The sequence below is a fragment of the Sorex araneus genome, chromosome 1 (assembly GCF_027595985.1).
Source record: "Sorex araneus isolate mSorAra2 chromosome 1, mSorAra2.pri, whole genome shotgun sequence".
NCBI lineage: Eukaryota > Metazoa > Chordata > Mammalia > Eulipotyphla > Soricidae > Sorex > Sorex araneus.
This window is the reverse complement of record NC_073302.1, coordinates 374,501,239-374,527,268: the sequence shown is the minus strand read 5'-3', so window position 1 is coordinate 374,527,268 and position 26,030 is coordinate 374,501,239. Positions and strand designations below refer to the sequence as shown.

The window sequence follows — 26,030 nt, the reverse complement described above, 5'->3', positions numbered from 1 at the left end:
CTACTGATATTTTCAGAAGATCTAGCGATACTCAGTGTAAATGAGGATCTAGCGATCCTCAGTGTAAATGTCTCTGTGGTTCAGCATATGATATATTGTTACTGGAATCACCTGTAAATTTAAAAAATAACAAATAATTCCTACAGTCATGTTAAATTTTTGAAATAAAACACTTTTTTCGTGACTGAGCTCAAACTCAAGCTTTTTTTTTATTGTAATTTGGGTTCTGGGTTTCTTGGAAATGAGGGAACAAAGGGACACTCAGGATGCACTGTGAAGAGGAGGGGGTGTGAGGGGAGAACAGAGAGTCACAGAGCGGTGGCAGAGTGGAGTATAGGTGTCCTATCCTGTGTCCTGAACCCTTGCACCTGCCACACCAGGGGCTGTGCCCATGTTAGTGGCATGTATCTGCTGAGTCAGGTTGCAGGAGTCCAGTGCTCGTGCTCCTGCAGTGGAAGCACAGGTATCCTATACCCCTCTGGCCAACACAGCCAGGGGGAGGTAGGTGTTGTAGGTCATGAAGGTCAGTACGAGCACATAGCTCAGGAACACCTGGAGGCTATGAAACAGGCTCGGCTGGAGGTGAAAATAAAACTGCTGAGGGTGAAAATAAAACACTCATATAGAAAAGTGTGCAAAGCCCAGAGGAATTGCTTAAGGGCTTAGAATGCCTGCTTTTCATGGTTCAAATCCTATGTCCTCTGTGCGCTGAGTGTGATTCTTTTAATTCTGTTGTTTGAACCTGGCAGCACTGCTGTCTGTGATCTCAGAAACATAGACCATCTCTCGCCACTCACTAGAGCCAGAGGTGTTTACGCCCCACAACAATGAGGTGTGATCCTGGGAAAGTGAACCCTCTGGCCAGGGAAGTTGAATCCCTGGAAAGCACGAGTGTGAGCAAAGACCCCCCAGCAAGCACCACAAGTATCACCTGTGTGCCTCAACTAAGGGTGTGACCTCTAGTGAGCATATCTGCAAATATTCCATGTACAGGAAAGCAAACTTCAGTGAGCACAAGCATGTGAGCATCATGGCCTTCTATACCACCCCAGGAACATCACAGCTGGGTATACGTGGAAGTTCTGGGCATTCTAAGAACAACAAGGAAGTGAAGGTGCAAGGGAAGAATAAAGGAGAGATGTATAGAAATCACAATTGTTCAATTCAACAAATTTCTCCAAAATCGACTTGTTTGTAGAACTGACATTCCTGATAAGCCCTGAAACTTCACTGCATTCAGTCTGCTTCCTGGTTCCTCTTACCACACTTGTTTTCTGTTACTAGTGCACTGCAAGAGTCATCACTGTCCTGGTTTCTAAATTATAAATCAATGGTGTCTGTTTTTAGAAGGTGGGCAAATGGAATCACAGAAGTGCAGTCATTGTATATGTGACTTAACACACTTAACATTGCAAAAATTTCATTGTGGGCAATAGCAATGACTTTGATTCTCATGACTGTGTAGGATTATGTAAAAAATACAAAAGGCGAATGCGCGGGGTGGAAGGGGATGATGTGATGTGTGTTGTGTTGTTTCCGGGCTCTCCAGGCGGCTCGCTCTCTCTCTCCCTCCCCCCCTTCCCTCCCCCCTCCCCTCCCCCCCCCCCGTCTCTCTGTCCCTCTCTCTGTCCCTCTCTCTGTCTCTCTGTCTCTGTCTCTCTCTCTCTCTCTCTCTCTCTCTCTCTCTCTCTCTCTCTCTCTCCTTGCTTGAGTTTGGTGCTCTCGAGCCACTGCATATGGACCAGATTGGAATGGCTCCTCCTTATCCTCTACTTCTGTTTGTGTTGCTGTGCTCTCTTCTGTCTGTCTCTTTATCTCTGTCTCTGTAGTCTCTCCTCTGGTCTCTTCCAAACCTCTCTCTGTCTCTGTTTCTCTGTCTTCTCTCTCCGCTTCTGTTCTCCTGTGTCTTCTGTCTTTTCTCCTTGCTTCTGTCTTACCTCTGTCCTTTCTCCCTTACAGTCTTAGTTTATATAGCAGTTACATAGGGCAGTGATACAAAGATGGGTTTAACATTAACAAATCAACAAAGAAGGGTAAAACAACTTCTCCAGGAGATTAACAAAATCATCTAAGGAGATTACTCCAGATTACTAGGAGATCTGCTCAAGAATGGGATCCAAACAAGGGTGTGTTGCTTTCTTCTTTCCTTAGCTAGTAATCCACTTAAATAGTTGTAGTAAATACTTCAAATATTTCTAGCAATGTCATTCTGTATGAGCACAGTAAGAGATGTATATATTAAACTTAAAATTTGGTTCTTCTGAGGACATCTCACTATATATTCCAGACCACAGTCCTCAGGCCAGGTTAGTCTTCCTAACTCGAGCAGGGTCCTAGTCTTGTCATTACTTTTGGATAATGATAGCATTTGTCTATTGTGGCACTTTGGCCTGACCCATTTCAATACCAGGGTAGCTCACAGCTTGCCCTGGGTTCATTCTGTCCCTCATCAGGACCCTGCTTTTGGGGTGCTAGGAATTAAGGGCAACTGAGTTGAGAAAGCAGATGCCTGGGAGTAAATGTTATTGGAGTCAATCAGCTTCCAAATTACAAAGCATAATATTAACTGTCTTCCTGTGTTCATACAGAAAGGACATTGCTTTAAGGTAAACTAAGTTCTCTGCGGCAAGGCTGAAAGGACAAACCCAATGTTATCCTACAGGATTACATCAACATGACTATACAGTCATGCATTACTTGGCACTTTGGTTAAGGATGGACCAAATGTATGATGGATGTTCATCCTTAAGTATAGCCAAGGAATGCACTGAACTGTCGCATCTGTTTGTGTAAGTGTTCACTACGATGTTCTCATGACAAAACCACCTAACAACGCATTTCTCAGAATGTCACCTCATTGTTAAGTGACTGCATTATAGTTTATTTATGCAGCCTATTGGATATTTATTCTTGCATTTGGAGGCTTTTGCTCGTTCTGGTGTGGACTAATGATGTGAGCTTGGCCTAGCCAGCAGCTTGTTGCTATGGGAAAGAAAACAGAAAAGCTTTTAGCAGTTGCCTGCTGCAGACAGAATTGGACATTTATAGAAACTCAAGTGCATCGCTAATTTCCCCCTGCTAAGTAAAAAGGCATGTTGTCTGTTCCTATCAGAGGGAGCTTTCCCATAATCAGTGAAACAAACATAATGTACTATTGTAGAATCAGAGCTACAATCAAAACCCAGAGATGAGATACCAAGAGCAGTGCGCTGCTACTGAGAGTCCAGAATCTCCTTTCATTTGTGAGCACTGTAGATTCTGCACACAGAGTAAAAACCCATGTCTGCTTTTCACTAAAATCGAGAAAGGTTGCAATCAGGGGAAAGAAAACAGAGATTATGGCAATGTCATGGGCGAGTGGCTGGCACCAAGGCCAAAATAATGGAATGAGGCTTCCAATACCCAGTTACAGCATGAAAGTGTATGTTTCCAGTACTTTGTCTCATGTCACCTCCTGCAGGAAGCTAGATGCCCTGTTTTTAAGGATACTTTTAAAGGGATTCATGCACCAAAGAACTGAGACTGCCTTCCAAAGGCCATCCATAGACTCTCCAGACTCATGCTTTCAGAAAAATATTGCCAACAGAAAGCTGCTTCATACCCTCCCAAGAAACCGCAGTCCAGAACCACCCAGTTGAACTGCTGCTGGGTTTCTGGTGACAGAACTAGATAAGACAATGTTTATGGATGCTTCAAGCTGTTAAGTCTGGGATAGCATGTATTACAATCCTAGAAAGCTAACACAATCATCCTGGTAATACAGGATGCTAGGTATATTTATGGGAGGTAAGGGTACCTTGTGAAGTCTGACAAGTTCTGAAAGAGTTACAATACCCTTTCTGAGAGTTCTTGAATGAGGCAGCATCTGAAGACAATGAGTTATTTTTTAGTATTCTAGGTATATTCATCCGGGTACTGAAAGCCTTACCACTGGTCGTCAACAAACTCTGACTGAAGCTACTTCAATGTGAGCTAGGTACAACCAGACCCACCAAACAATATGGGCAGGTTTTACAAAATTCCATTTCCTCATAGAAGTGGTATATTTGGGATCAGATTTAAGTGGGCTGGTAAGCTGCATAAGCAACATCAATTTTAAATAAGATTGCTGTTAAGTACAAGATGTTTATAGAAGTTAAAAACTAACAAAAATGCAAAGTTTCATAACTTTTTTGAATCCCTCAAAAGGGAATTGAAAAAATGTTGCTAGGAAATTTCGTAGGTTCTCCTTTCTGGAGAATTAGGGAATGATATCTTATCACTGGCACTGAATTTTTCTGTAACTGTTTCCATTTTGTGACATCTTCAGCTCCAAGTCTAGAATATAGCCTGGATCTTGAGGTCCCTCTAGGTTGTTTAAATTTTCAACTTGGTTGTTTTAGGACTGGAGCGATAGCACAGCGAGTAAGGCATTTGCCTTACATGAGGCTGACCCAGGTTCAATTCCTCTGTCCCTCTCAGAGAGCCCAGCAAGCTACCAAGAGTATCCCATCTGCACGGCAGAGCCTGGCAAGCTACCCGTGGTGTATTTGATATGGCAAAAACAGTAACTACAAGTCTCATAATGGAGATGTTACTGGTGCCTGCTCAAGCAAATCGATGAACAATGGGATAATAGTGGTACAGTGCATAGGACACAGTGTCTTATGTTTTATTTATAGAATATAAACATTTTAATTTTACTTAGTGGGAGAAATACAGGAAAGTATGTTTACTCAATCTTCTCTGTAGCAGTCATATTCAGATTAATTTTTATTTTTATTTTATTTTATTTTATTTTTTGCTTTTTGGGTCACACCTGGCGATGCACAGGGGTTACTCCTGGCTCTGCACTCAGGAATTACCCCTGGCCGTGCTCAGGGGACATATGGGATGCTGGGATTTGAACCCGGGTCGGCCGTGTGCAAGGCAAACGCCCTACCCGCTGTGCTATCTCTCCAGCCCCCAGATTAATTTTTAAACATAACAGTATCTTTCCTTCCATGGTTTCTGTATTTAATATCATATGTAGGATGGCCACCATCATGCAAGTCACTAAGAATTCTCTGAAATATATAACCTGAAGTATTTGTACATGTATGCACAATGGTACCCAGGTACGGAGCACAATGAAACCCAGGTGTGGAGATCTCAGACCCATGGCTGAGATCTCCAAGCCTGCTCAGATCGGGACTGGGCCTCCTCCACCCAGATCCCCAGTTTTCCAGTAGCTTGGCAGTCACATCCATAACCCCCCTCACCCCCTATGTAATCTCATCAACCGCCAAGATCCACAGACTATAAGACAAAGCTCCTGGAAGAGAGCGATGCAATTTTTCCTGGAGCACCTTCTTCCCATCCACCCACCCCCCGCATGGCAGAGCCTGGTAAGCTACCCATGACATATTTGATATGCCAAAACCAGTGACAACAACGTGCTTTTCGTGTTTCTAGAGCGAGCAGATGCCATTGGTCAACACTAGCACATCACAGGGACAAATGAAGATGTTACTGGCGCCTGCTTGAGCAAATCAATGAACAATGGGATGATAGTGATACAGTGATACACAAGGTATATAATTGGGAAAGTTCTCTATTTTAAAATCTAAATTTACAAATGATCTATACAGTCTACTTGTCACAGACTGAAAAACAAGTTACACTAAAGTTATTATACTTGAATGTCCATATTCTGATTAATAACTAAATATCTTATAACCAGTTAAGTCACTGGCTAATATTAAGATAATGTGAGACTAAAAGTTCCATTTGGAAGGAAAAGATGAGTCTTGCGCATGAAATAAATTTTTCATTATAGATGAACAATGAAAAAAATTTACTCATTGATCTGTGCTTTGGGGGGGAGCACAAGTAATATTATTTTTCAATAAATAAATTTTAGTATTTAGTTGTGGTTAAAATATATATAAAAATAAAACTTTTCTTTTTAAAAAAGAATTATTTCAAGGTTTATTCTGGGACTGATTTTTTTTTCCACATTCTAATCTTATGAATTAAAGATCAGTTTTGACTCATCCTGGGATTAGGATGATTTGTATGAGTTGAATTAGCTAGCTACATTGTGTGCAAATTGTTGATTTTGTAGCTAGACTAATAATGAACACCTATTATAAGAAGATATCTTCATCTACTTGTGAAATTAGAACGTTGTTCTTAAAACATATAGAAAACTAGTTCCATGAACTAGTTCAGGGAGCTATCTTTTGTAGAAAAACAAGCTTATAAAGTAATTATGAGAAGAAGATTGCTTACTTTTGCCTATGCAAATGTGTAATATTTAATATCACCATGACCTATAGTAATATATACTAATTCCTATATAGTTAGGACTTTTTTCATCCCTATAGAGTTAAGTTTTTTGTTGTTGTTGTTCTGGAGTGGGGTCATATGCAGAGATGCTCAGGGGTAACTCCTGGCTCTGTAGTCAGAAATCACTATTTCTGGCAGAACTCAAGGGACCATACGGAATGCTGGAGATCAAATCTGGGTAGGCCACATGCAAGGCAAGTGCCCTACCCAATGTACTACTTCCTCAGCCCTAATCCTTATATAGTTTAAGCAAATACACATTTTTAAAAAAGTAGAAAGATGCAAAAACCTATTTTTCCAATTAGTAACTACAATCAAATTCAAATACTGAACCATCATAGTCTTTTTCCTAAGAGTACACAAAATCTCCCAATTTTTTATTATATGCCTTTATTTTATATTTATATGTATTTTCACCTTTTAAAAAGATACTGAGCTACTACTGGTTTCATATATATTCAACTTCTGAAACAGCCCCATTTACTTGCTTGTTGTAAAAAAGATGTACTAATAAAGATTCTTTGGTTCTGACTTATAGAACCTAAGCAAAAAAATGTATGTGTGGGAAAAGATGGCTTGGGGCCACTATTTCACTTCCCAAAGATAAATGTGTACGAGTACCTAGAGACAAGGACCCTTGATGTCTGAAGGCTTACCATAACTTCTAAGGTCAGAAAAAAATCTGCCAACTAAACTCTCTTGTGCAGTTAGCCTTTACCATTGAATTCACTCACAGGAAACAGTTCTGGAACCTGCAGAAGATGTTTTGTGTTAGGGCTGAGAGAGATGTAATGAAGTTTAAGGATGTGGCAAACCAGCAAGTAAAAGAATCAGTGAAGTGAGATGAGAATTCTTAAGATTTTACTTGCAATAGTAAAACATTATTACTCTGTTCTTCAAAATTAGCTCTGTGTGTGTGTGTGTGTGTGTGTGTGTGTGTATGTGTGTGTGTGTGAGGTGGGCTGAAAGGCATAGCTGATGCTTGAGGTTTAATCCTGGCTCTGTGCCCAGGCATCACATCTGGTGGGGTTTGGAGGACAATATATGGTGCCAGGAATCAAACTGACCAACCCTGTGCCAGCCAAGCATCCTTCCTGCTATCTTATTGCTCTACCCTGCCCCTCCAAATTATCTGCTTCTTCAATTATGTTGAGTTCTCTAATATTTTTTCATGTGTTGGCAGTAATAAACTATGAAATCAGAAGTGAGTTTTTTTAATTTTAATAGGCACAATTTATTTCAAAACTAAGACAAGAAACAAAACATAGTACTATCTTCATATATCACACTCTTGTTTAAATATTGTATATTCTAAAATCTGATACCATAACATTCTATAAATGATAGTCATAAATCATTTCTTGACAGGACAAAGCACATAGTCTTTCAAGTGAAATAATGGCACATGAATTAGTTTCATAATAGTTGTAGACACTATATATTTAGTCATTATTTAATAAAAAAGTTCTATAAACCTTTTTTTGGTGCTCACTCAGGGCCTCACAAACAAGGAAGTGCTCCAATGCTGAGCCATCTCTTGGGTCTTCATCAAACTTCATTTTTCAACTGCACATGCTGCAGTAACTCTGCTTATACCTAGCGCTTGTAAGGGATTTGACATTACTAAAGGTACAAACACTGTAGATAAAACATCACTGTGGGAACTACAATGAGTTCAGTTTGCTCAGAATAACTTCTACAAAAACTATAATTAGCTGCTGAACTTTGACAGATCCTTTAACACAAAGCCTTTTTGCACTGCATCCTAGTAAGTAGAGCTTTACTACCTGTGAATGCTATTATGTCTATGACTTTTATTCACATCTAAGTGAGGATTCTTTCAACTACCCATTTAAGTGGCTGTAAAATTTCCTCCTTTTAAAAAGCCTTTCTCCTATACTTGTTCTGCTTTTCCCCCTTTCTTCCCTAGAGCCCATATTTCTATCTTTCTTTTTTTTCCCCAAGAGATCTGTTTTCCTTTGGGAGCCATTGGTGGGAAACAGGCTCCAGAAAGGGAACAGAAAAGCTTCTCCTGTGCTTTGAAATGAAAATACTTCTCTAGGAATTTCTGTTCAGTTACAGCAAAGAGATCAATAGGAAATTAGAGCATGGTATACTGAGCTTTTGCTTTGCCTGAAAGCATCTACTCTATGAAATGTGGAATCCTGCCAGGGTGCCATGCAAAGGCACTAGGCGATGAGAACACAGTTGCCTTGCATTTTCCAGCTAGCTGCCATGAGGACATCCACGCTGGTTTTATTCCTCAGCCTGCTTTTATTCCTCAGCTGCCTGTGGATCCACAGGAGCATTCTCGAAGTTTTCCCTCACAGCCAGATTCTGAAGAGATTCTTCCAATCCTCCCACGGAATCTTTGGGATTGGCATCCTCTTGGGAGGTTGTTCTTTCAGCCTCGGGTTGTTCTTCATCGACACAATTGGAATTGACATCAAGTTTGCTATCTGATAAAAGGAAAAAACAAACGTTTTGTTCTTGCCATTTTGCAAAGTACTCTCCAAAGACTTTCTGTGAATTAAGTCTCACAACAACCAGGGAAGGAGATTATCCTCTCAAGTAGCACTCTTACCACTGTTTTGAATATGAGGCTACGGAAAGAGAGAGCTTCAATAACCTGCTCAAAATTACAGTTGATAAAGGAGCAGAACAGGCTTTTGAACTTAGTCCCGGGGCTCTAAAGTCAGTCTTGAATCAGGATCACTGTGTGGGATCTAACAAAATTGGCTTTCAAATACAACTTTGTCACTGCATAGCTTGATATCCTGAGGCAGGTAATTGCCCATCCAAAGTTGTTTATGTATGAAGTAGGGATAACAAAGGCCTATTTTCCATATGTGAGAATATAGATATTTGTAACATTTTAGAATTATGTGCGACATGGGCATACCAACCAGGCCATTTTCCCTTCCACTGATAATCGTCCTAGATGACATGATTTGTTTAATATACAGCCAGTTATCATTCTCTGTCTTTAACTCACAAGATATAAAAGTTTGGTCCAGAAAAAAACAGAAAGCATAAGGCAGAAACCCTCAGAAAGTATTATGACTATACCTAGTCAATTTATACAAATTAGATTTAATTGTGTGCAAGCCTAATTTCATAAAAGTTAATTCTGTCAATATAATATTTCTCAACAAAGGAGTTAAAAAACAAGGTCCTCAAACAAGGTCTATTGAGAGACGAAATTATAAATGATTCATAATATCAGTTATTTGGGAAACTTTTTCGAATTGTACATACTCCTCCAGGGTTGGAGAGGAGCTGGCATTGGTGGGGTGCCTCCTGAATCCTTGCTAAATTTATCTCCGGTTCTGATAAAAAGGAACACCTTATATAATATGGAACCCACTAGTCCTACTCTTGAAGAGCTTTTAGTTATATGTTAGTCCTAAAATTTATAAAATTACTAGGTAATATCACTTAGAAGCTTATAAGTTAATTACAATATTTGAAGACTTCCATTCTTAAAATCTTTGGGGAGCTGTTCAGCACAATTTCATTACTCCCCTATCTTAAAGGCCTTAAAATTCTTAGTGAGCTGAACAGAAGTGACTACTCATTGGTTAGGAGTCTCATCATTTTTGGGCAGTCCTTGAGTCAGAATGTAGAATACACTAAATTTCTCAAAATACTATCTCTTGATTTCCAGGGACTTCTAGGCTGTCCACATTTAATATACATCTCAACAATTCAGAGTAGGGTCATGCTTTAAGTATGGTCATTATGTTGGTTGGTCACTGCCAAGTTTCCTTGGTGCTATGTGTACTAAGTTAACATCATCAATCATTTCTCTGAGTAGCAATGTGAGCTGGACTTATATATACATACTGTTCTCCTTGTCACTCTTTTCTTTGGCAGCCTCCAGTTGTTGCTTCTCATAAATATCCTTGAGGTTCTTACAGATTTTCTTATGTGTAAACCAGTGTGTTTTCTGGCAGGTTTTATCACAGTATATTACCTGAAAGCAATTATATATTTACTTTCATTCCATTGTATTATTTTAACTATACATTTAGCTTAAGTGTGAGGACATTAAACCAAGAACCATGTGCAAGAATATCAAGATTTCTATACATTATTTCAAAACCATGACATGTGGATGTGCATTAATTAGTATTTGCATTTTTTAGCTTATAGTTTAAAACATCAATGAATATGCAAAAAATCGTTTATCAAAAACTCTACCAATGACTTAGAAGAATATACTAAGTGCCAGCACAGGTACAGTGCAACGGCAACTACGAGAAAGCTTTCCCTGAGGAAGTCAGGATCAAGAAAGATCAGAATGGGGCAGAGTGAGTAAAGCATATATCTCACAATATGACCTATATATAACACAATAGATGATGTAATGGCAACAGAAGAGTGGAGAAAACTTGACATACGCTAGCTGGAGGGAGTCAGTAAAGAGATGGAAAAGAACATTCTAAGTAATGCAGCAAAGGGACCTGGGGCCAACCTAGCGTTCCGAATGATCAATGATGGAATATCTGAGTAATAAATTAATACATAATATAATTTTTTTAAAAAAGAGAATTCCAAGTTGAGGGAATACCTTGTACCAAAATGCAGCAACAGGACTACATCAAATCAAAAGGCTTCAGCAAAGCAAAAGAAACGCAGGGTCTAATAAAATGAAACTCTAGTGAGTGGGAGAAAGTATCTGCATACAATACATTAGGTAAAGGGATTGATATCCAAGATCTTATGAAGCACTCAACAAAACTCAACAAGAAGAATCCAATGACTCACATCCACTGAACAGATACTTTCTCCAAGAAGACATTCAGAGAGTCAATAGGCATATGAAAAAAGTGCTTCTTGTCACTGATATATTAATTTTAAAAAATGACATATCATTTCAAGCCTGTTATAATGAATGGCACATATGCAAAAGTCTGGAAATAGCCAGTGTTGGCAGGGCTTGGTGAGAAAAGTACCCTCATTCACTGGTTGTGGGAATGTTGTCTGGTTCGGCCTCAAGGGAAACAGCAATATGAAGATCTTTCCAATAAGTAGGAATAGAAATCCCATATGACCCACATACCACTTCTTGGTTTACATCCCAGAGACAAAAAACATCAATTCAAAAGAATATGTGCACACCTATGTTCATCACAACACTTAGTACCACACCTCAAATATGGAAACAACCCAAATGGCCAACTACAAATCAGTCGACCAAAAGGTTGCTGGGATGTATCCACTGTGAAATCCTACACAACTCTAAGAAAGAACAAAATCATGCAATTTGCAGGAACATGGGTGTAACTAAAGGAGAGCAAGTTGAGTGAAGTTAGTCAGAAGGAAGGGAATAGATACAGAATTATCTCTCCTATATGTGGGACTTAAAAATACATAGCAAGGTAGCAACAAAGGGCCAAAGGTAAGGTAACAGGAGAAATGATCCATGTAACTGAATTGTTGGGAGTGGTGGTCCTGGGATTGAAAAGGGATGCTGGGGTTCTTGGGCGAGGGAGGGGGGTTGAACTGATAGGTATGGTTATGTGAAACTGTGTGTGTGAGAAACTATCATCAACAGCATTATAAACCACAGAATATCAAGCAATACATTTGTTTAAATAAATAAATTCAACATTCAGAAAATAAATGATGCAGCAACAGGGGCCAGAGAAATATTACAGCAGGTAGGAAGTTGGCCTGGCATGCAGCTGATTCCGATTGATCCCGGGCATCCCATAAGTTCTCCCAAGTCACCAGGAGTGATTTCTGAGTGCAGTCAGGAGTAATCCCTGAGCACCACCAGGTTGTGGTCCAAAATGAACAAAATTGCAGCAAAAGGAAATTGAATGACACACTTAAGGATAGCAAACATTTGTGTAAATGGAGTTTAAACTTTTGAATGATTACATGCCTTGCCCTTATACACAGTTTTAAAGATTTTCAGTACTGGTCCCAAATCTTTAATCTTTCCTGCATCCATCCAATTTCCCATGTGACTTCGAAGTTATTTTCACTTTGAAAATAAACTTGTCAAAGAAAACTATAAACTTGTCAAAGAAAACTATAAACTGGACCTGTTACTTGTTTGTTTAGTAGAATGAAAAAGTCAAGGATAGACATCAAGACACCTCAAGTGTCTCCCTGCATACTTTCACCTTTGCTGTCATCAGGAGAACATGACCAGCTTGGTTTATTGGTTCCAGGATAAGGAGAGACCCCTGGGGCAGAAGTGCCCCATTGGAGTCCCATCATAATAATCCTGGGAGAAATAACAAACAATTGCTTTAAGTACTGGACTTTGGAGTGCTTTCATATTGTTTGTTTTGGCATGAGGTCCATATGGTGTTGTTCAGGACTTACTTTTGGCTCAGTACTCAGGAATCACTGTCAGGAGTGATTATATGTGGTGCCTGGGACTGAACCAGGCCTGGGACTACAGAAGACAAGCGCCTTAAACCCTGTATTCTCTCTCTAGTCCTTCAGAGTGTTTTTATTTATAACTGTAATTAACCAATGCAGATGGTTTCATTTAATTCTCACAACTAAAGTCCATGTTCACACATAAAGGAACTAAAGTTTGAAGAAGTAATTAAAGGAGATGATGCTGGAGAACAGATTCATTACAACAGATTGTAATGGGTTATATATACGCCAAAGAATTTAAACTTTAAAACCAGTAGAAAATCATCATCTAAAGGGCAGAATGAACATAGAGTTGCATACATTAAGTAATATCTGAATGTGAGAAGAAATCCTTAATCAGATCGACATTTTATAATCTTGGCAGAAGTAAATAGGACAGCTCGGAGATTTGAAAGATTGGTGAAAATTAGAAGAAACTTGTCATTTTGTTTTGTTTTGTTTTGTTTTATGGGGGGGGGGGGTGTCACATCAGGCAGTGCTCAGTAGGTTGCTTCTGGCAGTGCTCTGGGGACCATTCAGTGACAGAGATAAAATCTGAATCTCCCACATGCAAAGCCCATATTCCAGTCCTATGAGCTATCTTTGGCCCAATAAATTTGTAGTTTTAAAAGGAAGAATTATGAAGACACTAGAAAAAGTTAACATCAGAAGATTTAAGATTGTATAAATATAAACTTTCCTAAGTTCTCACATTGGCACCAGTCTCTATTTCCTATGAAGACCTCTTCCCTTATTCTTTCATTTCAGTCATTCATTTATCCTTTTATTCATATTATTTCATTGAAGTGTTCAACAGAAAAGCTGGTAATATTTGATAGTTTGGTAGAAGATAGGGCACAAAACTACATTTATCCTATAGTTGTCTTTTAAAATATTTAAAATTATTGAATGCAATACTTTAGAATTTGTTAGAAAACAATATTAAATTCAATAATAATTTGGATCAAATTTAAACCAGAGGTGAGTGAACATAAAGGAACTTCATCCTTACCATTTTGCATACTGAGCATCTTTTACTTGCTCCCTTTTCTCCACAAGTGGTGCAAAATTCAACATCCACAAAACCCACCTGACCTGTGATGGCCTGGGTAAGCACAGAGAATGCGGTGGGATCAGAACCCTAGAATAGGTATGAAGAGGAGAAAACATATTCTGAAGTTACTATGGAGAAACTATACATATGATACCCTCTAACCAATGTTACTTAGAAACAGACACGCACTGGTGGAGGGATGGGTGTTTGATCATTGTGAGATTGTAACTTAAACATGAAAGCCTGTAACTATCTCACGTTGATTCAATAAAATTTTAAAAATTAAAAAAAGAAAAAAAGAAACAGACACGCAACAGAGAAAATCATTAAAATTTGAGATGACACAGACATTCCTTATGTCAAAATGACAAATGTTTCGAGTAAATTCTCTACTAGACAGTATAGACAAAGTCAGTCCAAGAGCCAAATCTTCAAAGAGATAGAGCTGGCTCTATTCTACAATAAAAATATTTTTAAATTTATGAAGTCTTCAATAAGCTCACAAAGCTTTCAGCTACAGGACAGTAAACCCCACATGTTTTTTCTGAGAGAATCAACATCAAGATAATAGATACACTCTGCAATACATTTTAGAAAGCATGTAAGAAACAATTAGGTATCTTAATTTTTAGAATTTTGGTATGTATTCTCAGTTGTATTTAAAATGATTTTATGTGTGTTCCCAAATAAGTCATGGTTATTTTTGAAATGTTTTAAGCCCTGTAATTAAAAAAACACAGATGCAACTATATCAAGATGTTTTCTTTAAGTCTGAAAATTATTATTAGAGGAAAACTTAAAATTTAGATTGGGCTGTTAAAGAGGATTTACTATGTAATTTACATAAAAGTATAAAGGCAATTATTTTCCTGTCTAATTAAGACCTGAAGCCTGGCAAGTTACCTGTGGCATATTCGATATGCCAAAAACAGGAACAACAAGTCTCACATGAAGATGTTACTGGTGCCCATTCAAGCAAATAGATGAACAATGGGATGACAGTGACAGTGACAGAAGGACAAGAAAAATGTAATACAGGTAACTAGCCAACATATCTACCTTTATCAGTTCTTATTTCTGAGTTTTTCAAATTTGCTTATTTCCAAGAAAAATGTTGCCAATTTTCATAATTGAAACATTTGAGTATTTTCTTCTTTCTGAGAATAGTTGCTCTGGACAGAGACACAATTTAGTGGGCTGGAGTACATGTTTTCTTTGTTTTGGGGTCACACCTTTTGATGCTCAGGGCTCACTCCTGGCGCTGAGCTCAAGGATCATGTCGATTGTGGCTCATAGGACCATATTGGATGGTAAGGATCAAAAATGGGTCAGCCACGTGAAAGGCAAGCACCCTACCCGCTGTACTATCTCTCCAGCCCAGAAGCACAAGCTTCTCTGTGTGGGAGTCTGCATACAGTTCTCAGCATCACACAACCCCTTAGCACCACTGGAACTGACCACTGTAAAAAAATCTGAGAGTAGCCCCAGAGTACCACCATTGTGGCCCCCAAACCAATAAAATCTAAGCTATTGTTTTGATATTATCTTACTGAGTGTATAAAACTTCCTTAAATGTATCCCTTAGAGGGGCAGAGATGCTATAGTGGGCAGGGAGCTTGCCTTGCATGCATAGGAGCTGGGTTCAATCCCTGGCACCCTTTGTGGTCCCCTGAGAACTGCCAGGAGTGATCCCTGACAGGCACAGAGCCAATACTGAGTCTTGATCACAGCCAGGTATGATCCCCAAACCTATCTGTCTGTCTGTCTGTCTATTTCTTAGGAATACCAAATGGTCAAGACAATAGAACCTGAAACTGTTTACATAACTGTGTTTACCAACAGTGGTGGTTTGGAGGGAAAATGTTGGGGGTTAGATGCTGATGATGGGGAGAGATTTTGGGAGGGGAGCCCAAGACAATGGTGGAGGGAAGCGGACACCTTGGTGGAGGATTTGGTGTTGGAACAGTTGCAAGAAGCCTGCTGTTAAAAATATTATAATCACTATACTTCCAATATTTGTATCAAGTAGCAATAACACAGTACATAGGGCATTTGCCTTGCATGTGGCTGACCTGGGCTCAATCCCAGAGAAAATGTCAAGAAAAATATTTAAAATGTTTAAGAATTATGTTAAAAGTTACTTATTTGACACTAGTAGTGGGATTGGTGCTAGGAGATTATATGTCTAAAACTCAACTTTACAATTAGTAAGTTTGTAAATAACAATTCTCTAATGAGAAGCACAGCGGGTAGGGTGCATGCGGCCGACCAGGGTTCGATTCCTCCACCCTTCTCAGAGAGGCTGGCAAGCTACCGAGAGTATCCTGCCCGCATGGCAGAGCCTGGCAAGCTACCCGTGGCATATTCGATATGCCAAAAACAGTAACAAGTCTCAGAATGGAGACATTACTGGTGCCCGCTCGAGCAGATTGATGAACAACGGAACGACAGTGCTACAATAAGAAAAGAATGAGTGAGAAAAAAATAAATTATTTCTGAGCTTGAAGACAGTACTGGATTGAAGGTGATGCCTTGCATGCAACCCACCTCAGTATCACTGTGTATTTGACCACTCACTACTGGGTGTAGGCCTGACAGGCCCTGAGTATGGTCAGGGTGGCCTGGGTAATCCTTGACACTGCAAGACCTAAGGACACCTATTCCTCCGACCCGTGCATTGAGTGGACTTCCCTAAGCTTCCCTTGAGAGGCACCAGAAGCTCCCAGAAATGTAACCCTCATTTTGAAACAGACACGCTCCCTTTGAAAATAATGATGGGTTTCCTTTCATGTTGAAGTCTATTTGCTTGTTTGTTTTTAAAATTGTATTTAGTTTATAAAGCTGTTCATGGTTTATCACATTCAATATTCCTAACACAAATCCCACCACCAATTCACATTCCAACCACCATTATTTCCAATTTTCCCGACCACCCCTCAAGCCTGCCCCGACAGTAAGCCCTGAATAATTTATTTTATATTGCTTGCTATACTTTGCCAAAAATGATCAAAAGTATTTTCTTAGAAGAAGGTGTGTGAGTATTGTTTTATCTCACTATGGAGCCACTAAGCCCTTGTAGAAGAGATTACTAATGTGTTATTGGTTAAGCCTAGTGTCTTTATATTTTCTTAATCGAGATTGGTTGCCTTCTAGTTTACATTCATGCTAAAGTCTTGAAAAGACTCTTTTGGAATGAGGACAGTGTAATGATGGAAAAAAGTGTATGATACGTTCATCTCATATATACAAGTTTGTTTTTTTTTAAGCAAATAGTTAAAGCAAGATAGTTTTGATTAAATGAAACTTCTTTACAAGACGTTAGGAGAGAGAGAGGGAGAAGTACATGTACGAGAGAACTCAGGCTTCTCCAAAGTGGAAAACTGAAGTAAAGATACATAGAGACAAGCAAGCAAGATACATGTCTTAGGGAGACCATGTGCTTGAAAAGCAAGCCTATACTATAATTTGACTTAATAATTTTATTTGGAAAGAAGTTCTGTGGCAGTTGTGCTCAAATGCTGCTATATATCAGAGAAATGAATAAAATTCAGTTTTCCAGACTCCCATCCCAAAACTTCTAACTTAGCAACACGTAGTGCTGGGAAATCATACCAGCATGGTCTTCTACATGCAAAGCAACTGAGCTATCTCAATGGCCCCAAATCGATACTTTTAAAGATGTGATCTATTCCCCTACATTATTATTAACATCTCTAGAGAAGTCTGAGTTATATTAAAGTTTGAGAATTGTTTATATTTAAAATTACAATAAACATTAATTTCTTTTTTGCCTTTAAGGTGGTGATTATAAGATGATAACACTTATCCCTAAAACATGAAAACATTTATACTCCTGTAAACTAGTTACCTCAAAAAGATTGCTGATCCACAAATCAACAGAGTATGATAAAATCAACAGACTAGAGAACAATTCATTTTTTGTTGTTCAAAAATATTTTCTCCACAAAAGTGTCGGAGACATATTCAAAATCTTCCTCGAAAAAGGGGACTTTTGTGAAACTTAAACTAAATTTTCTTAAATGTAACTATAGGCAAAACTAAGGGATATTTTTCCAGGAGCGTATCTGTTAATAGCTTGTGTGTGTTGGGGGGAAGAGGGGGCAGGATAATGGTACTGCTCTGGACCTACAAGGAACCTGTTGGGTAACAGCTTCTGTTGTGCAAAATTTTGCCTCTGCTTCAGTAAGAATTTGTTTGGCTATACCACAGCTCCTCTATGTCAAGATATTTAGCCTGAAACAAAAAGGACCCATTATGTATGTTCTAAAAGGAGAGACATTAGTTAGTTGGCTGATAGAAATCAAATAGCACAGTTAACAAGAGCAAACTTTTTCAGAGTACAATCTGTTACAAAGCTGATGGCAACATTCCTTATTCCTTTCTGTGGGCCTCAGACCTCCTGCTGAGCTTTGTGACTGGTAGATATCAGAGGTAGACACTGGGGGGAAGGAATCAAAACCTCTCTGCAGGAGGGCCCGGCACGGGCAGAAAACACCCCAGGGGATCCTCACAGAGGCGGCCTAGAGAGCCGAGTTTCAGGAAAATGTTAGTAATGCTTCTGAGGCTAATGAATTTGTAGAATAATTAAGTCCATCAGGTAGTAAATAGTGGCTAACTGCTGAATTACTACCACGGGCATTATAGATAGAGTTTTTCATTTATTCTGTCAACTTCCTCATGAACAGAAGAGAAGAGTGATTTTGTTAAGAGCAGCAGCATTTAGACAAACCAAATGTCAGCCATTCCATAAATAAATGCCCCTGCTTCTGAGAGTGAGGAGACGGCTCAGGCAGTGAGGTTCTTGGGTGAATTTATGTGTTCCAGTTACATACCACTTTCCTCTTTCTTACCAGAGATAGGAACATAAACATGGAGGAGCACCAGATCAGTCTGGATCAGGGTAATCTACTCCTGAAAGTAGATCTCGTTTCATGAGTAAGTAGAATTTGGGTATATTATTTTGGAGTTGGGATTTAGGGGATGTAGTATGTAGAATCTCTAGTTCATTTTTGAGCCACTCTGCCAGATCTGGTCTGCCTCCCTTTAGGCTGCCTGGTATATCTAAATAAATCCTTATCTATTTAGTTTATGCTTGTTTAAGCTTTGATATGTACAACCAAACATTCATAATTGATCAACCACCCTCATAATTTGCTATCGTTAATCTTCCAAAAGCTTAAGTACCAACAGCCAAATATTTTTTAAAAAGTATAACTAAATATGTAAGATCTCAGAAAGCTCTCGTGCAGCACTGTGTATAAACATTAGGAGATTATCTTCTTTGCTCAGATCATTCTTATTTAGTTCATGGTTTTTAGTAGGTAAAGTCTCAGTTTATAAAGGAGTAGCTGGGAGCTATTTATAGCATTGATTTTTCATGCTGAGGAAGTGTAAACAAGTATAATAGTCTACAGATGGCTGAGAAGAACTGGAATAGCCAAGAGGAGGGATAAAGTCAGATCTTTCTTGCCTAACAGACAATGGTTCATAAAGAATCTGAATACAATATATAATGTAGATTTTTTTTTAAAAAAAGCATGACTGCTGTAGATAAGGTGAACAGAAACTTACTCAAAATTGAGAAAGCGTGTCTTATGAAATGTTACTTAAACATCAAAAGGGCAATGTGTCATTTATGTAAAATGTGCATGCCAGCACATGCCATTGTTAACTCACACTTGGATGCACCATCAAACAATGTCTGCACCACCAGTGGCCCACACTTGATTTGACATTGGACATACTGCCCCAACAGAAATGCTTACTGTTGCTGAAATTTCGCATTACACATTAGTTCAGTAGCATTCATCCCACAAAGTAAAGCACTATTAATGAATCCACCTGATTGCAAGAATCACATGTAGCAGAGCAGCAAAGCAATGGGTCTTTAAGCACCAGTTCACAAACCAGCATTCATATTTCAAAATAAATGTGTTAGATGCTTAAACTACTCATGAAAGATTACTAAAATATCTACAAATTTATACATACTACACCATTATATTTTATTCAAAAGTGATTTCTCAAATGTTCTTGAGTATGAAGGATTTAAAACTAGAGACATTTGCACTGCACTGTCGTCCTGTTTTTCATCAGTTTTGCTCGAGTGGGCACCAGTAATGTCTCCATTGTGAGACTTGTTACAGTTTTTGGCCTATCGAATACGCCACGGGTAGTTGGCCAGGCTAGAGGCATTACACATAACAATTTACATTATTCTTATAGAATGCAAGAAAACTTACCTTTAGGTATTACAAAAATATATTAACTTGGTTTTACATATAGAGCTAATATATTTACAAGGAGTCTTACAATTTCAACAGGAGCAATGCTTCGAACCAGCTGCTGGAGAAGTGTAGCTTCACAGTAAGGGAATTTCCTGATGCTTTCTCGAATGATCTTCTCTTGATACACTGGAAAACCATCAGCCCCGTGGCCTTTCAAAAGCCTGGAAGATTCATATTTTTTTAAGGTTCATGAATTAAATCCTTAAGTATTTCCTCTCATCATCCGAACTCATGAACTTTTAGTTTATTTTTTGCTAGCTCATAATTTTATTGTTTCTTCATATCACAATGATCAATTCGATTAAAATTACTGTTCAACCTGCAAATTAGGTAAAATCTTTTTTTTTTCCTTTTTTTGGTTTAGGAGCCCTGACTGGACTTTATAAAAGTGATCAATACCACAAAACACATTAAACACGGTATCAGATTAGCTAGTAGTTACCAAGTTGGTTACTTGGACAAAGGAGGAATTCTCACTGGGTTCTGACTGAGTTCGCTTTTTTGAGTAAAACTAAGGGTATATGCCTTGCAAGTGGCTGACCCAGGTTCTATCCAATTTACTTTTCCAATCCCTGGTGACAAGACTACAAAATAACACAACTCTCCCAAGTACAGTGACAGAGACATAGACGTGTCATAATGGATTTAGAGCAGCAACCTATGGATAGCACACCTATCCTCAAGATTGGACTTGAGCTGCCTTCTAAGCTGTAAGATCTTGCATACACTATTTAACATCTCCAAACCTTAGATTCCTCATCTCTTAGTAAGTGGAGGGTAACAAAAGCACTGTAAAGAGTAAAGAACTGAATAGCTACCCAATGTACGTATATGTTACTTCTTGTTTCTTAAAGACTAAATAATAATGACTGCTAAGTGTGTAATTATTAAATTCATAACACTTTTATTATGAGATAGTCATTTAAGTATATTTTATGCATCACATGATAGAAATTATATATACCATTTGATCAAAACGTCCAGTTTGTTTTCTCCATTTTTCAAGAAGTTAATGCATTTTTGAAAGATACAACTGATGTAATGCATTTTCATAGCCAATACTTCGTTCATGTCTCTTTGCTTCATACATTTTTCACAAATCAGATCCATCACTTTGTAGCATTTATTCAGAGCTGCCTCTTCTGCTAGCAGAGGATTCTCATTTATAAGCATCACGATCTGGAAGAAATTTCAGATAACTTAGAAATTTTACAAATGAATTTTTCCATGTACAATTTAAGTAGTTTTTAGAACTGATTTTAAGAGATTATCCAATACAGTCCTTTCAGAGCAATTGCGTCTATCATGCTACTTAAAATTAGAGTTCAAATTGTCATCAGCTATAAAACTAATATATAAAGAGAAAGACCATGAGGCTGGAGTGATAGTATAAGTAGCAGCACACTTGCTTGCACATGGTTGAACCAAATTTGACCCTCAGCATCCAAAATGGTCCCCTGAACACAGCCAGGAGTAATTCCTGAATACAGAGCCCAAAGTAACCCCTGATCATCATCAGGTGTGGCCATCAAGAAAGAGAGGGAGAGACAGACAGAGAGACAGAGAGACAGACAGACAGACAGACAGGCAGGCAGGCAGGCAGGCAGAGAGAGAGAGAGAGAGAGAGAGAGAGAGAGAGAGAGAGAGAGAGAGAGAGACCATGACAATATGAAATCTCTCTTTTGCTATTGTTGTTTTGGGGCCACATTCAGCAGTGCTCAGAGCTTACTTCTGGCTCTGTGCTCAGGGATCCTATGGGATTCCAGGGATCAAATCTGGGTCGGTTGCCTGCAAGGCAAAAACCTTATTTACTATATTATCACTCCAGCCCAAAATTTCTTGTACTTTATATCAAAATCATCACATGATCTGACATCTAGTTAAATCAGGTGTTTACTCAGAGTCATGGTTTTACTCTTTTTTAAAGCAATTTTACTAGAGATGTGATGATACTCCTTTGATAAATACAGACTCCAGTCACTGAACAATCACTGATTTTAGTTAACATTATTGTGCTTTCGAATTTCATGGCTAGAGGAACTAAAATTCTCATTAAATCTTATTAATGATAAGAAAATGAGATTTCACAGAAAGAAACCTAAAAATAAAAGATGAATTACTTTCTAATTAACTGCATTCTCTGTGGAAATTTTCCTAATATGCCTCTAATCGTCTATGGTAATGAGAGTAGGTCAAAGAGGAAAGCAAAAATAGCCTTAAAAGGACAAAAACTAGAGCTATCTGGTGCATTATGAGTTACACACATCGCATTTATGCACAAATTAAGCTCAAATTTAGTATAATCAGGAATATTTTTGGTTGGCATTGTTATAGAAAACGCTGCTTTTATAGATTTACAAAGGGTAGTTTTAATATTCCAATGGGGGAGTTGGGGGCAAGTTACTACACTGTGTATGGTGCTTCTCTTGCTCGAGACCCACCTAGGGTCCATCACTGGCATCCCAGGTGGTCCCCCAAGTCCCACCAGGAGTGATCCCAGAGCACGGAGACAGGAATAATCCCTGAGTGCCACTGGGTGTGAACCCCAAAAATAATTTCCTTGGGGACAAAACAATTACATAAATATGTATATAATATGGACATAACTGCATGACCAAAGCAGAAATGAGGAGTACCTATTAATTTAAGATGTTATAGCTAAATATCTATCCTAGATAGGATGCTTTGAATTTTATTTGGGGAGTGGTTTTGGTCACACTTGGCAGTACTTAAGGCTTACTCCTCACTCTGTACTCAAGGATAACTCCTGACAGTGCCCAGGGACCCATATGCTGTGCCAAGATTCAAACCAGGTCAGCCAAGTGCAAGGCAAGCACTTTAATCTCTGTACTATTTTCCTAGTCCAATCCTGGTAATGTGAATATTTAGGAACAACAGGTAATACATCTCATCAATTAGTTCCTCTTCTTAAGTATGAGGAAAGAAAATTTCTTAACTTAATTAAAATCCATGCCTGACCTACTCAAAAGTTTAATGTTGGTCAAATGTTATCAAAATATTACTTTTATTATTTTTGATGCTGTCAGACTGTACTTAGTAACAAATTATTAGATCATATAATAAAGGCTTGCTGAGATAAGTCATAACTTTCTCTTCCATGACATATATTTACTCAAGGACTAGGAATGGCCCCCAAATAAAAACAATTTAACTCGTAATAGAGAAGACTGTGTAATTTATTTTTATTTTGGGGGTGGGGGGGTGGGTGCTCAGAGATGACTCCTAGCTCCGACCCCAACAGGATGATTCCTATTGGGCTCAGAAGACCACATGGAGTGCTGGAGATCCAACTACGGGTTGGCTGCACGCAAGGCAAGCACCTGATTCTTGGATTCTCCCTGGGCCTAAGACTATATACATCTATTGTTAACTGCAATCATTTAAAGCTCTTTTCTCCTTATTAAATATATACAATTTTTAATCAAAGCATAGGAGCTTAACCCTAAAAGTAAGGATTCTTTTTAAAACCTCAAGTAGAGAAGCTGGAGTGATAGTACAGCGGGCAGGGCATTTGCCTTGCACACAGCTGACCCAGGTTCAGTTCCCAGCATCCCATATGGTTCCCCGAGCACCGCCAGAAGTAATCCTAAGTGCAGAGCCAGGAGTAATCCCTATGCATGGCTGGGTGTGACCAAAAAGAAGAAAAAACACACACACACAAACAAAAAAACAAACAAAAAACCCTCAAATAGAACCTAGATTGTAGAATACACATATTGTCACTTTTGGTGGACATGGTGTGCTAACAATGTACCCCTAAAACATATAAACATTTATTCCCTTATAAGCCTATTTTTCTTAATAAAAATAAATTTAGTTTTAAAAATCCTAAATTATTATCCACACAAGAGTGTATTTCTGAGATGGAACAAATGTTTCCATGCTGCTCCATGTCTTTAATACTAGGCTCACTTCCGCTAGGCTCAGGGTTTGAGAAATAGTACTTGTTCCCATATATCCTAAGTAATATTATACCCATTCATAATTTTAAATTTAATTTTATTTCTTCGGTGGGAGGTTGGGAAATACACAGCAATGTCCAGGGTTTACTCTTAACTCTGTGCTCAGGGATCACTCCTAGCGGAGCTCTGGGAATTATATATGGTACCAGTGATCGAACCTGAGTCATGTAAAGCAAGCACCATGGCCACTGGACTAGCTCCCTGGCCAGCTTTATTCACTTTTATGCATTTTAATTTCAGGCACTTGGCGCTACAGGGTCTTGTAGTCCTACCCAAAAATACTCATAAATCCAGGTTATCTCTGCTCCCCCTGAAACTACTACCTTAAAAATTATACATTGGCAAATTGTATTAAACATTTTTTAAATCTTTTTCAAAACTGCTTTCTCTACAATACTGGTCTCAAAATTTACATTCCGAATCAAAGACAGGATCACTTGTATATATCTGTCTCCTGACTACTTACAAAGCTTTCCCAACTCTACTGTCATTTTTCCTGTGATTCTGTTTTTCTCCTTTGTAGGCGCTATATTCTGGGCAGCAGCACAATTCCCCAAGTCCCTCTTGAAAACAAGCATCCTTATTGCTATAGCAGCCATTTAGCCTCCAAACAATGGCAGTTGTGTTCGGTGAACTATAGCAAATATTTCTGTGCTTATTTTAAAAGACCTTTGACTTTTATAGACTGTCTGTTAATTACTTTTTATAACCTATTTTAGGAAGGCCTATGTCAACTCAAAAAGCAATGAAATGTGCCACTAAAGAAACAACGTCACAGTTTTTAAACTGAATATGGATACAAAGGAATTTATACCTTTTAAAACATGAGAGTTCAATTATACCTAAGAAAAGCATTACTGGTTTGAAAGAATGTACTATAATCACAAAATTTTTACTTTGTAAGGCCAAATGCTTTATAAGGCCAATTATCCAATTATATAAAAATATAATGCAAAAATATTCCAGTTTATAGAATTTCAGAAATTATTTTTTGTAAAAATATGCTATAATCAAATTTACTCCAAATACATACCTTTAAAGGTAATTAGAGGTGTAGCAATTCTTAGAACATTTAACCCTGGGAGATTAGGTTCCATGTAAACATCAAAAGTTACTCCACAGGCTCAATTATTGAAATAATTGAGATTGTGGCAATCTCCAGGGATACAGAAAGATATAAAAGAGAGTGAATCAGAAATATACAAAGAAAGTCTTCAATCTAAGTTAGACTACCCAATAATGTTCAGGCTAGAGGGAGGACATTAAGAGAAAGCCTCACACATTCTCTGCACTGAGAAATATGGTGCTCTCAGGAAAATCCTCTCTCCCAATCCAGCCCAGGAGAAGGAGGACCATGGAGTGCCATGAAGGAAGGCGTCCTGCACGTGCTGGCGGGAGACACTACAAGAGGCTGAATATTTTGTAAGGTTTAAATTCTAAACCCCATACAATCTCCATTAAAAAAACCCCAAAACAAATACTGGGGATATTGGTGGTGGAAAATGTACACTGGTGGAGGGACAGTTGTTCAATCATTGTATGACAAAACAAATATGAAATTTTTGTATTAGTAGCTCACGGTAATTCAGTAATAAATATGTAAATAAATAATTAATTTAAAAAAACCCAAAACATAGGATGCACAGCTGGATTTCCTTCTGTTTCACTTAGGATCACAAATATTGCCTCTACTGATTCTTGCAGGATATTAAGTAAAATATAAAGTATTCAAATAAAGTCAAAATCAAGAAACAAATTCCATGTTTACTTTGTACAACTCAAGTTTTTAAATGAAAAGTAACAAGGAGATGCAATCTATAATATAGGACTATGCTTAATAACACTGTGTTGCGCATTGTAAAGTCACTACATAGAAAAATGTTGCCATAGTGATAGATGTTAACTGAACTTGGATCCAAGAGACAGTATGAGGTTAAGGTTAGTCTTGCACAAGCCCTACTCCAGTGTGATTCCCCCCATCACATACAGCAT

The 26,030-nt window shown here is 38.3% G+C and overlaps 1 protein-coding gene across 1 annotated transcript in view; it reads right to left on the bottom strand.

Annotated features, from left to right (window-relative positions):
* Nucleotides 1–7,514: 7,514 nt before the first annotated feature.
* Nucleotides 7,515–26,030, bottom strand: part of ANKMY2 (ankyrin repeat and MYND domain containing 2) — a 47,143-nt gene continuing 28,627 nt past the window's right edge. Inside the window, exons 6-10 of the mRNA XM_004602230.2 lie at nt 21,020–21,234; nt 20,081–20,216; nt 13,706–13,834; nt 10,156–10,285; nt 7,515–8,768 (exon numbers count right to left, since the gene is read on the bottom strand). Of these exons, the coding sequence (XP_004602287.1) occupies nt 8,584–8,768; nt 10,156–10,285; nt 13,706–13,834; nt 20,081–20,216; nt 21,020–21,234 (795 nt within the window). The 3' untranslated portion in view covers nt 7,515–8,583. The remainder of the gene's footprint in view (nt 8,769–10,155; nt 10,286–13,705; nt 13,835–20,080; nt 20,217–21,019; nt 21,235–26,030) is intronic.